This window comes from Heloderma suspectum, chromosome 1 (assembly GCF_057233095.1).
Source record: "Heloderma suspectum isolate Gila_16-S chromosome 1, 16-S_ref, whole genome shotgun sequence".
Lineage (NCBI taxonomy): Eukaryota > Metazoa > Chordata > Lepidosauria > Squamata > Helodermatidae > Heloderma > Heloderma suspectum.
In genome coordinates, this window is record NC_139458.1 from 179276450 (window position 1) to 179290352 (window position 13903).

General features: G+C 45.1%; 1 protein-coding gene across 1 annotated transcript in view; it reads right to left on the bottom strand.

Annotated features, from left to right (window-relative positions):
• The window catches only part of ITGB6 (integrin subunit beta 6), a 59674-nt gene extending 46104 nt beyond the window's left edge, over window positions 1-13570 (bottom strand). Inside the window, exons 1-2 of the mRNA XM_084811585.1 lie at window positions 13290-13570; window positions 12602-12681 (exon numbers count right to left, since the gene is read on the bottom strand). Of these exons, the coding sequence (XP_084667711.1) occupies window positions 12602-12681; window positions 13290-13350 (141 nt within the window). The 5' untranslated portion in view covers window positions 13351-13570. The remainder of the gene's footprint in view (window positions 1-12601; window positions 12682-13289) is intronic.
• Between the last annotated feature and the right edge of the window lie 333 nt (window positions 13571-13903).

Genomic DNA, 13903 nt, shown 5'->3' on the forward strand with positions numbered 1-13903 from the left:
ATTACTGAATGCAAATAGAATCAAGCCTGTACCAATGGCAGGTGAGATGATGGTGGCTCTGGTTTCTAGCTTTAGGCTTTCTTCACACAAAGCTTTTATCCTATGATTGAGCTTGCTCCTTCATGGAAGTTTGCAGGCTCTTTACATGACTCTGTGAACCTCCAGGGCGTCTCCTGCACTAAATGCCCATTATTCCATTTTTAAATAGATCGCAGATAATGAGCTATCAAATTACCCCATTGTGTTCTGCTTGAGTTCCCTCCGTGAAAAGAGGAAAAGCGGCAAGAAGAAGTACAAGATCAATGAAAGATAATGGAAGACTCAAATATAGGGAGGAGGAGGGGGAAAGGGGAAGGGGAGAAGGAAGCGGGTGAAAAAGGGAGTTGTGATCATGCATTTAAAGCGGAAGTAGAAAGCCCCGTTTTAAATGCAAGATTTTAGGGTGGTGTAGAGATGCCCTTAGACTTCCATTTACCTTCAACTTTGAGCAAACCATTTTGTCACACTGTCAGATATTTTCACCCACCTTAGAATGAGCCCACTGTCCAACTAGGTCTGGGGTATCCAATGTGGTGCCCATGGGCACCAATGAGGCCACAGACACCTCTGTTGGTGCCCACCTGTCTTCCTGCCCCTTTTGATTATTTTATTTCTTAAGAGTTTTTAAAATTAAAAACTTTTTCTTAAAATGTGGAGGCTGGCATGCTGCAAAAAGATGCTGCCCGCCAGTGCCATCTTTATTTGGGTTCAAAAGAGCGGTTTTGTGTTTTGGTGTTCAGACCACCCCCTCTGCCTTGTACTTAGGTTCATAGGAAGTTATTTTTCTTTTTGCCTCACTGGTTTGCCTTCTGGGAAATGAGTATTTTGTGACTGGACATGTCAACTATGGCAGCCATTTTATGAATGGGCAAGTTCCCATGGCAGCCATTTTGTGAGAGCACTCAAACATGATACCAACATACCAAACCTGCCCACCAACCCCAAAAGGTTGGGAACCCTTGAACATGGTAATTTGAAAAGTCTCGCTTGGATAGGTCTCTGTAGCTGCCATATCTTTGTCAAGCTTTGAAAAAAAATCAAACTAATGCACATTGCCCCAATCCACTGATGTAATTTCAAATGCTCTTTTATATATAGAGTAGCTGAGGGAATAACCCAGCATGGTTATTTATAGTAACAAAGATAAGATCTGATGTTGAATTAGAAACATTACCAGAGTTTTTCCACTGAGAATGCAACATAATAATATTAACAAAACACTATTAACAATATAGGCTTTGCAAAGCTTCCTTCCTCAACATAATTTCTTTCAGACAAGGTTGCTATAATGCATATTTCCACTAAAACCAAATTTTGGTAATGGATATATCAAATAAATCCATTTAAATAAATCCAAATAAATTTTGGTAATGGATAAATCAAAATATCGACTTATTTTCGATTTAGCAATCAGCTTTCACAGAAGAATCAGACACAGTATATATAAAAAAATCACCCAGTACTATGAAAAGCTTAAGAGATGGAAACATATGATCATCTCTGGCAAAACACTCTGTTTGCTGACTTTTTGAAAAAGATGCATAACCACGTAAGCCCATATTTTAGGGAGGCTTAGACTGAGTATTTTAGGCCTACCGGCTGTGAGGGCACAAAATAATAAAATGTAAGCATAAAATTAAGAAAAGATTCAAACAGCAATAGTGCATAATGCCTTTATTGGGATTAACTGGGTCACAAATTGTTCACAGAACTTTTCCTCAGGCGCTAAATCTTAATAAAGCAAAAGCAGGGTGGAAAGAAAAAAGACATTTCCAGTTAGGGGCATGGCGGAAGCCCCATTTACAATAGATGACGGTCTAAAGATGGTGACACGATTAAGGCTGGGAGTAAGTGCCAGTGAATTCAGTAGGACTTCCATGTAGCCATGCATAGGATTGCACGGTCAAGCTGCAATCCTGTGCAGACTTACCTGAGAGCAAGTCCAATGGAAGTAAATGGAATTTACTTCTGAGTAAACAGGAATAGGGTGTGCTGCACATTAGTTTGTACCCTATGCAAAAGATCTCAGGTTGCATCAAAGTAATATGGAGCTCTTCTTCTGTCAGGTCTTGACAGTGTCTAAGTATTTGAATGTGTAGGTTGTTTGACACGATCATCATATGAGGTAATCAGATAAGGTGCTCTTGGTGGTTCCACATGGGCCTGTGGTCCATTTAGGGCACAATACTATCGATTGTGCCCACTGCTGGGAAGACCCCAAACTCGGAGGCTTCTGAGTTTCCTATGCTGTGCTGGGCTGAAGCCGGCAGAGTGGGGGGAGCAGTGGAGGCGATCTTTGCCTTCCCATCCTCCAGTTTCCTGTATTTTCGCTAGATGGGCTTTTCAGCCCATTTAGTGAGAGCACTTTGGAGGGGGAGGGAGGGAGGCCAGAGGAGGCTCACGATAATTTGCATCCTGGCCTCTCCGGTCTCCTCCCCATCCCGCCCACCAAAATGCTCCCTTTCCTGAGGATCCGAGGTTGGTTTTCTGACCTCGGAGAGGCAGCCAGCCCGTTTCTCTCTGTGCCAGCTGTGAAGGGGAGGGGCCTGGAGTCAGATCTTCAACTCCAACCACGGAGGGGTTTTACGAGCCATCCCATGGTCCCTCAGGGACCATAGGATTGCTCTCTCAGAGTCCATTTGGAGTAGAGCTTCTAGTGAAGTGGCTGCCTCTCTGTGGAATTCCCTGCCAGGTGATGTCAGGCAGGCACCAGCGTTGCTCTGTTTTTGGCATCTGCTGATGACCTTCTTATTTAAACAAAACTTTCCTGAGTGAGAGTCCATCCACAGTTTTATTGGTACAATTTGTTTTTAAATTGTTTTATTCTTTTGTATTTTGACTTTTTTTTTATTACTGTCCACCACTCAGGAATAGAGAGATTTATAAAAGGTACTAACTAACTAACTAACTATATATATCACACAGGTAAGTTGAAATAAAGTTGAAATACAGGAGAGCCAGTACCTGTAAGAGAGCCACCATCCAGGAAGAGGGAGTGCTTGCTCCTGCTGCTGTGGCCGCCACCACCATCACCGCTCTTCCTGTGGGCTTCTGCCTGGCAGACCACCATGCCCTGCAGGACCAGGCCCCCGGGTACTGGTCCTGCAGGTGCTGCTGACTGTTGCCACCTGTTCCTCCTGGAGGGGCCATATAAGCTGGCTGGCTGGCTGAGGTGCTCTGGGAAAGCCAGTATTGGTAAAGGGGATGGGTTGTTTTGATTTTTGTTTAACTGTTGGTGGGGGGTGGGTTTTTGGGGATTCTGCTGTGTTCTTAGGGGTGGGTAGCCTGCCTCATAGGTGGGAGTGAGGAGGCTTGTGTCCACCTGACAGAGGCAGTGGGGGGAGTGTTGGGGGCCAGACTATACAGAGGCTGGGCAGCGGGTGCTGGCAGAGCGCTAGGAGCAGGCCATGCCAGGTAAGGGGAACAAGGGAGAGATGTGTAGTATCTGTCCCCTGTTCTGGGCCTGTCCAGAGCCAAAGGATGGCTGGGGGAGGTGTGACTCCATCTTCTGGCCTTCATTTGCTGCTGTGCAATGCCAGGTCTCTTACCCAGAAAACATCCCTCATCCATGACATGATCCTGGACGAGGGTGCAGACCTGGCATGTATTACGGAGACCTGGCTGGCTGAGGCCACTGCTCCAACTCTGGTGGCCATGTGCCCAGCTGGATTTTTGTATGCACAGCAGCCAAGGGCTGGGGATTGGGGAGGGAGAGTGGCTGTTATCTACTGGGAGTCCTTGGTCTTCACCAGACCCCCTCTCCGGGAGACCAAGGTTGCTGAATGCATGTACTGGAGGTTGGGCCTGAAGAACAGTCTGGGTATTCTGCTCGTGTACTGTCCACCCTGCTGCACAACTGACTCCTTGGCCGAGGTGCTTGAGGTAGTCTCTGGTGTGCGTGTGTAGTCCCCTAACTTATTGCTGTTGGGAACTTCAATGTACATTCAGAAGCCATCCTCACGGGGGCACCTCAGGACTTCATGGGGACCATGGCTTCCTGGGAGCTGTACCCTATTCTAACTGGGCCCACTCATGTAGCCGATCATGCACTAGACCTTGTGTTTGTTTCTGAAGAAGCGGGGGGTGATCTGAAGTCAGGGATATATCCATCACCCCCTTGTCATGGTCAGATCGCTATCTGGTGATGTTGGACTTCTCGGTTCCACAACCCCTCTGCAGGGGTGGAGGACCCATTAAAAAGTGGTGTCTTATGGATCTGAATGGATTCCTGAACGCGCTTGGGGATTCTCTGGAGCACACAAACGGCCACTCGGTCGAGACCCTGGTGGGTGGCTGGAATGCTGCAATCCCTGGAGCATTAGATCAGGTGGCTCCGAAATGCCCTCTCTCCTTGAACAGGGTTCCAACTGCACCATGGTTCAATCCGTGGTTACGAGCCCTGAAACAGGAGGTGAGACGGCTAGAGCGCCGGTGGCGGACGTCTTGCTCCAAAGACGATCAGACACACGCTAGAGCTGTATCTTCAGCCTATCACGTGGCGATGAAGGCAGCAAAAAAGGAATACTATGCTGCCTGTATCGTGTCTGCAGAATGCTGTCCCAGGAGGCTGTTCCAAGTGGTCCAGAGCCTGGTCGGTCCAGCTGCTCCGGAACCGTTGGAGCATTCTAAGGCCTCCTGTGAGGCCTTGGCAAGGCACTTTGTGGATAAAATTGATCGGATCAGGAGTGTTATTCCGTGTGCTGTGTATAAAGTTAGCGAATGAAAGGCGGCCTGTGGCAAACTGGTTTTGTGGGATCGGTTCCAGCTTCTTCCTTCTGATGAAGTGGACAAGGTGCTTTCATCTGTAAAGCTGACCACTTGCTTAATTGATCCTTGCCCATCTTGGCTCATTATGAGCTGCAGAGAGAGATTGGGTGAGGGATCAGGGCGGTGGTGAATGCCTCCCTTGAGGAGGGAGTGATGCCATCAGCCCTCAAGGAGGCAGTGATAAGACCGCTCTTAAAGAAGCCCTCCTTGGATCCCCAAGTTGTGAACAACTTTCGCCCAGTCTCGAATCTGCCATTCTTGGGCAAGATCATTGAGCGAGTGGTGGCGAAGCAGTTGAAGGTACACTTGGAAGAAGCTGATTATCTAGATCCATTTCAATTGGGCTTCAGGAGTGAGCATGGGACAGAAACGGCATTGGTCACTTTGGTGGATGATATGAGAAGGGCTTTGGATAGGGGCAAATGCTCCTTCCTTGTTCTCCTCAACCACTCAGCAGCTTTTGATACCGTTGACCACGGTATTCTCCTGGACCACCTGCAGAGGATGGGTATTGGAGACATCGTATTATGGTGGTTCCAGTCCTTCCTCTCTGGCAGTTACCAGAGGGTAGCACTGGGAGAGGAGGTGTCGGACCCATGGCTGCTCATATGTGGGGTGCCACAGGTTCCATTCTCCCCCCGATGGTATTTAACATCTATGTGAAGCCGCTGGGGGCTATCATCAGGAGGTTTGGGGTGCAGTGTCATCAATATGAGGATGACAAGCAGCTCTACCTCTCGTTCAAATCTTCACCAGGATTAGCCGTGGAATCCCTGTCTAAATGTCTGGAGATGGTGAGTGGCTGGATGGGGAGGAATAAGCTGAAGCTGAACCCTGACAAGACTGAGGTACTTCTGGTGGGAGACAAGAGTAGGTTGGGGGATGTTGACCTGGTGTTGAATGGGGTACGGCTACCCTTGAAAGACCAGGTCCGCAGCCTGGAGGTCATTTTAGACTCCCAGCTGTCCATGGAGGCTCAGGTGTCAGCCGTGAGCCGGACAGCGTTGTACCAACTCCATCTGATATGGCAGCTGCGCTCCTTCCTTTCCGACCATCTGCTCCCATCAGTAGTACATGCCCTGGTCTCCTCTCGTCTAGACTACTGTAATGAGCTCTACGTGGAGTTACCTTTGAAGACGGTTCGGAAGCTGCAGCTGGTACAGAACGCGGCGGCTCGCCTGATTAAAGGCAGCTGCCGGCATGATCACATCATTCCAGTGCTGAAGGAATTGCACTGGTTACCATTTGTTTTCTGGGCCAAATTCAAGGTGTTAGATTTGACCTTTTAAACCCTATACAGTTCCGGCCCAGCCTATCTCAAGGAGTGCCTCCAGCAACACCGTTGTTGTTGTTGTTGTTCAGTCGTTCAGTCGTGTCCGAATCTTCGTGACCCCATGGACCATAGCACGCCAGGCCTTCCTGTCCTGCGCTCTCTCCCGGAGCGTGCTCAAGTTCATATTCATTGCATCCGTGATACTATCTAGCCATCTCATCCTCTGCCGTCTCCTTCTCCTTTTGCCTTCAGTCTTTCCCAGCATCAGGGTCTTTTCCAGGGAGTTTTCTCTTCGCATTAGGTGGCCAAAATACTGGAGCTTCAGCTTCATTATCTGTCCTTCCAATGAGCACTCAGGGTTGATTTCCTTTAGGATGGACTGATTTGACCTCCTTGCAGTCCAGGGGACTCGTAAGAGTCTTCTCCAGCACCACAGTTCGAAAGCATCAATTCTTCGGCGCTCAGCCTTCCTTATAGTCCAGCTCTCACAGCCATACATTACTACTGGGAAAACCATAGCTTTGATTAGACGGACCTTTGTCGGCAAGGTGATGTCTCTGCTTCTTACTATGCTGTCTAGGTTTGCCATAGCTTTCCTCCCAAGGAGCAAGCATCTTTTAATTTCATGGCTACAGTCACCATCTGTGGTGATCTTGGAGCCCAAGAAAGTAAAATCTGTCACTGCTTCCATTTCTTCCCCTTCTCTATGCCAGGAAGTGATAGGGCCAGATGCCATGATCTTCGTTTTTTTAATGTTGAGTTTCAAACCAGCTTTTGCACTCTCTTCTTTCATCCTCAACAAGAGGCTCTTGAGATCCTCTTCGCTTTCTGCCATTAGGGTGGTATCGTTTGCATATCGGAGGTTGTTGATAATTCTCCCAGCAATCTTAATTCCGACCTCTGATTCATCCAACCCGGCATTTCTCATGATGTACTCTGCATATAAGTTAAATAAGCAGGGTGACAATATGCAGCCTTGTCGTACTCCTTTCCCAATTTTGAACCACTCGGTTGTTCCATCTCTGGTTCTTACTGTTGCTTCTTGACCCTCGTACAGGTTTCTCAGGAGACAGGTAAGGTGGTCTGGTACTCCCATTACTTTAAGAATTTGCCACAGTTTGTTGTGATCCACACAATCAAAGGCTTTAGCGTAGTCAATGAAGCAGAAATAGACGTTTTTCTGGAATTCTCTTGCTTTCTCCATGATGCAGCGAATGTTGACGATTTGATCTCTAGTTCCTCTGCCTCTTCTAAACCCAGCTTGTACTTCCGATAGTTCTCGGTTCGCATACTGCTGAAGCCTAGCTTGTAGGATTTTGAGCATCACCTTGCTGGCGTGTGAAATGAGCGCAATTGTGCGGTAGTTTGAACACTCTTTGGCGTTTCCCTTCTTTGGAATTGGAATGTAAACTGACCTTTTCCAGTCTTGTGGCCACTGTTGAGTGTTCCAGATTTGTTGGCATATTGAATGCAGCACTTTAACAGCATCATCTTTTAGGATTTTAAATAGCTCGGCTGGAATACTGTCATCTCCGCTAGCTTTGTTGTTACTAATGCTTCCTAAGGCCCACTTGACTTCACTCTCGAGGATGTCCGGCTCAAGTTCAGTGACCGCACTATCATGGCTATCAGGGACATTCAGATCTTTCCTGTATAGTTCTTCTGTGTATTCTTGCCACCTCTTCTTAATCTCATCTGCTTCTGTTAGGTCCCTGCCTTCTTTGTCCTTTATCATGCCCATCTTTGCACAAAACGTTCCCTTGAGATCTCCGATTTTCTTGAAGAGGTCTCTAGTCTTTCCCATTCTGTTGTTTTCCTCGATTTCTTTGCATTGTTCATTTAAGAAGGCCTTCTTGTCTCTCCTTGCTATTCTCTGGAACTCTGCATTCAGTTGGGTATATCTTCCCCTTTCTCCCTTGCTTTTCGCTTCCCTTCTTTCCTCAGCTACTTGTAAAGCCTCATCAGACAGCCACTTGGCTTTCTTGCATTTCTTTTTCTTTGGGACGGATTTCGTTGCTGCCTCCTGAACAATGTTACGGACCTCCGTCCATAGTTCCTCAGGCACTCTGTCTATCAGGTCTAATCCCTGAAATCTATTCCTCACCTCCACTGTATATTCATCAGGGATATGATTTAGGTCATACCTGAACGGTTTAGTGGTTTTCCCGACGTTCTTCAATTTAAGCCGAAATTTTGCAAGCAGCAGCTCATGATCTGAGCCACAGTCACCTCCAGGTCTTGTTTTTACTGACTGTATGGAGCTTCTCCATCTTTGGCTGCAAAGGACATAATCAATCTGATTTCGATATTGACCATCTGGTGACGTCCATGTGTAGAGTCGCCTCTTGTGCTGTTGGAAAAGAGTGTTTGCTATGATCAGTGTGTTCTCTTGGCAAAACTCTATTAGCTTTTGTCCTGCTTCATTTTGTACACCAAGGCCATGCCTGCCTGTTATCCCGGTGATTTCTTGACTTCCTACTTTAGCATTCCAATCCCCTATGATGAAGAGGACATCTTTTTTTGGTGTTAGTTCTAGAAGGTGTTGTAGGTCTTCATAGAACCGATCAACCTCAGCTTCTTCGGCCTCAGTGGTTGGGGCATAGACTTGAATTACTGTGATGTTGAATGGTTTGCCTTGGATTCGTACTGAGATCATTCTATCATTTTTAAGATTGTACCCCAGTACTGCTTTTCCCACCCTTTTGTTGACTATGAGTGCTACTCCATTTCTTCTAAGGGATTCTTGCCCACAATAGTAGATATGATGGTCACCTGAATTAAATTCGCCCATGCCTGTCCATTTTAGTTCACTGATTCCCAAGATGTCGATGTTCAATCTTGCCATCTCATGTTTGACCACCTCCAGCTTACCTTGATTCATTGATCTGACATTCCAGGTTCCTAAACAATATTGTTCTTTACAGCATCTGACTTTCTTTTCACCGCCAGACACATCCACAGCTGAGTGTCCTTTCGGGTTTGGCCCAGCTGCTTCACTCTTTCTGGCGCTACTTGGAAATACCCTCTGCTCTTCCCCAGTAGCATATTGGACACCTTCCGACCTGAGGGGCTAATCTTCCGGCGTCATATCTTTTAGCCTTGTGATACGTTCCATGGGGTTTTCTTGGCAAGAAGACTGGAGTGGGTTGCCATTTCCTTCTCCAGTGGACCACATTTTGTCAGAACTCTCTGCCATGACCTGTCCGTCTTGGGTGGCCCTGCACGGCATAGCTTATGGCTTCACTGAGTTACGCAAGCCCCTTCGCCACAACAAGGCAGTGATCCATGAAGGGGAGCAACACCATACAGGCCGCTTAACAAGATCACCCTCGGATGGCCTTCTCTCTGCCCCATCAGCCAGGACAGCTAGACTGGTGGGGACGAGGGAGAGGGCCTTTTCTGTAGTGGCCCCCACTCTGTGGAACTCCCTCCCTAGGGAACTCCGCCATGCCCCCTCTTTAATGAAATAATAAAGCCACACACTGAAATTTGGTTATTCAGACAGGCATTTGGGGTGGGTTAGGGTATTTTTAAATAATGTTTTAATGTATACTTTTACTGTTTTAAATTGTACCATTGTACATCGCCCAGAGTGGCTGGGTGACCGGCCAGATGGGCGATTAAGAAAATAAATAAATAAATAAATAAATGAGTCGACAAGGGGAAATCATATTTTAGATGGGAGAGAGAAAAGCATGAATCTTGCATACTGCAGAGATTGCATTTTGGGGATAAGAGCTGCAGTTAAGAGGTGTGCCTCCTGTTCCCTGCAGTGGCGCCTTAGACTGCCTGCACCCAGGCACTGCTGTGGGCGGGGGGGTGAACAGGGATCCACTAAGCCAGTGGGACTCCTTCACACACAGGCACTGCATCTGGACCTGGCTGAACTGACCCCTATGCTTTTACAAAGCAAGCTGGCAAATGTCCCCCATTCTTAACATTTATTACCTCATTGGATTAGATGGCCCCCTCCAACTCTATGGTTCTATGAATAATGAATTATATATTAGTGTGAACTGGGCAGTACACAGATATAGCCAGAGCCTTTCCTATGATCACGGTGGCTGAAAAAAGTGAAGCCATTATTGCGGAAACTGCTCTCATACTTTCACTGCTAGTGAAGCAAGAAAATATTGCTGTCCAGCTATACAAACATTTATCTGTGCCATGGATGCTAGGAGGCCATACACACAAGGTGTTTTCATATACAAAGAATATTTCAGCTATTTACATTACAAATTATCACAAATTAATATTGGCATGGTACCCCACAAAAGGAGAGCGTAACTGCTAAACATGTTGATAGGAATTTATTATCAAAAATATTGTACAGATTTTTTAATCACTGTAGCTCTTTTAAAAAAAAAATTGGAATCTAAATTTCTTGAAAGGCTGTATGGCAAAGACTAAGGAACTGAGCTAGGGTGGCTGTGTGTCCTGTTTTACACAGGACAGTCCTCTATTGGGGCTCTCCAGTCCAAGTTCCGTTGAGAGATAAAGAACCATCAGAAGGGAGAACCGGGGCCTTTGAATTGCCCCGCCAGGGCAGCAGAGTGAATAGGCATGTAGAAGTTATAAGAATAATGCCTAAATTTGCATGTATGTATCTAAATTAACATTTGCAAAAATGATGCAAATTCCTGTCCCTTTTTGGCGAGGGGTGATACATTTCGTCTTTTTTAGCCATTTCATGCATAAACTGAGCTGAGATTCTGTTTCTCCCATGCCTTTGCTTTCCCAACCAGGTTCTTTCTTAGAATGCTACCCAAAACAAAGGGAGTCTCCTGGAAGCGAATACTGCAGTTCCCTTAACTGGGACTTTGGGATTTATCAAGAGTTTCCAAACAATGTAACACTGAGTAATGCACAGTAGGCCATAATTTCTTCACTGGGAATTTTTGGATACAAGGAACAGTTTCACAAACGGCTCTCTCTAACTACTATATTTGTTGTGAAAACAATGCCTGATGCAGTTACTTAGAAATTGTCAGTCAAAGCCAAAGGTACTAATTTTCTGCAATTCTGAGCATGCACAATTCCACATAGAAACCCAGTATCTGGCACAATATTTATATTCCTCACAAACTCAGCTTTCACTTCAAAGGAAAAGGAGGAGCAATATTCAGTCGACATTAAGCACATTCAGTTCCCTTTGATTTAAATGCAGGAGAATTAAGCATATGCTTCAATCCCCCCATCAAAGTGAACGGGACTTTAAAATGGTTAGCTGTGGCTGGATCGTGCGAGAGGTTTCTAGCTTTCTTACCTGTGGAGATACAACTGAAAACACGCAGACTGTCCATTCGAGAGCTTCCAGGCTCCAATCAAGAGATCCTTACACGAAGCAGCTTTCCTCAACCTGGTGCCCTCCATATGCTGGTAGTTGGTTTACAACCACCATCATCCCCAGCCAACATGGCCAATGGTCAGGGCAGATGGGGATGATAAGAGTTGTAATCTCAACACATTTGGAGGGCACCAGGTTGGGGAGGGCTGCTTCGTGTAAGGATCTCTTGATTGGAGCCTGGAAGCTCTCGAATGGACAATCTTCGTGTTTTCAGTTGTATCTCCACAGGTAAGAAAGCTAGAAACCTCCGGCATGATCCAGCCACAGCTAACCATTTTAAAGTCCCGTTCACTTTGACGGGGGGATTGAAGCATATTTCAAAGGGAACTGAATGTGTGTAATGTCAACTGAATACTGCTCCTCCTTTTCCTTTGAAGTAAAAGCTGAGTTTGTGAGAAATATAAATATTGAGTGTCAAATAAATATGAATGTGGGATCAGAGTCAGAACCTATGTCTGTCCATCGTTTGGCCTTGCTCAATCAGGCCACCATTCGTCAGCCATGGGCAAGTTCTGTAGGCAAGTTCCATGTCCCTTTTGCTAGGACTCCGGTTATGTCCTCCCAACTCCTACCTATTTGTCTCCACTTCATGTCATTTATCCACCTCTCTATTTCTGTCATCATATTTCCTTTTCCCAAACCGTTTCAAATACTGTAAAAGCTCAAAAACGTACAGATTGACCAAACCTCTGGAAAACGTTTTTAAATGTTTGTAGTTGTGGCTGGATTGTGCCAGAGGTTTCTAGCTTTCTTAAATGTGGAGACACAAATGAAAACATGCATAATGTACAAGGTTTATTCTAGCCAGGAATCGTCATCGTCATCATAGCTATAGCTGTTAATTCTGTAAAGCATGCCCAAATGGGCTTTGGATTTGCACTTCTCAAACAGCTGCACCCCCTGCCCCATGCCATACATCAGACTGTTTTTGAAACATTTGAACAACCTTTGTGAGGTGGCTCAGGGGTAAGGGCTGAGGTACAGCCATTCAAAAAGAAAAAAAGTCACTTTTTCACAGGGTGTTCTCAAGTGCTTCTGCTCTAAAGTAGATCTTTTGATCAAGCCTCTGAATTACTTTTCTCAGGGCAGGATTTGGATTGGAGCAGAGAGTCCAGAGTATTGTCATAATTGCCTCAGGTATTTGCATTTAAAATGTTTGAGATAATTCTCTTTACCTCTTGAAAACACCAGCCGCAGTGTGGTCCAGCAAGCAAACATTCTTCACAGTTCACTGCACTCCCTGGATCACAATTTCCTATATTTCAAACCAGGAAAATATAATAGATTAGCGCATGGTTTAATTATTCCAGGTACAAAATGTTCCAGATACTGTTCCAACTTTTCAGAAGACAGCCTGGGAGCATAACCAGTTCCACTTGTCTATTCCAAAGTTTTGGATATTCAGAACAGTGACCAAAAGTGCTATGAAAATTAAAATTACAATAATTATTAAACAAAGTCCTGTTAAAGCATAATTTTAACTGGAATATCAGGCTTTCCTCATGATTATCATTGGCATAAAGCAAATATTTACTGAAATATCTGTACTAATCATTAATCCTGTTTCATGTACGTGACATCTAGCCCATTCCTGATGCACCAGATCATCAAGTCTATATCAGAATCACAGATGTGGTGTAAATTCTTACACTACAGATTTGTAAAGTTAAACAGTCTGTAGGTCTGTGGTCTATACATATCCTAAATATAGCCACAGGAGTAAAACACATACACCCACCCCGTCATTGAGTAGAGAGCTACAACTGCATGCACGACAGCAGCAGCTTATTAAAGTAAAAAAGTTTAGAAGACAGCAGCATGAAACATGTTTTCAAAATGTAACTCATCACCTGCGAAACCTACCTTGTACATTCTTATTTCTTTGCAGAAACAGGAAAAAGACGCAAAGCAATTCAATCCCCATTCGCTTTCAGTTCTGGCTGCACATACAAAACATATCAAACATTAATTATGTCCAGTGTGACGAGATCCGTGCAGAAACTTTCAGAAGTCATTAATTCTTCCTGTGTATGTTTTAAGGTCTTCAGGTTTTAGGAAAAAAACTCCAAAGTTACCAGGATATTACACTGATATAAACAAAGCAAAGTAAGTAGTAACTTGTAGGTGGACGGCAAGCTGTGCATAAGGTAACCAGCATGGATATGGAATGTTCTTTACTTTACTTCCTTGTTCCCCTTATAAGGAAGACAGGTATACAGTCAGAAGAAGGTGGGGGAATTAATACAGGTACAGTGCTGGATTGTTTTGTTTTTTTAATCCACACACTCAGTCTTACAGATCTCAGAGAGGTACACATAAACTCTGGAACATAAGGCTTTCGTAATTCTTATACAGGCCTGATATCTTTTTTTTTTTTTAATTGCTCAGTATATTTGCTGAATGCTATAGTTATTTGAGTGAAGTACCTGGAATGGTGCATAAATCCCATGCTTTCTAACTTCCTTGTTGAGTAGGAA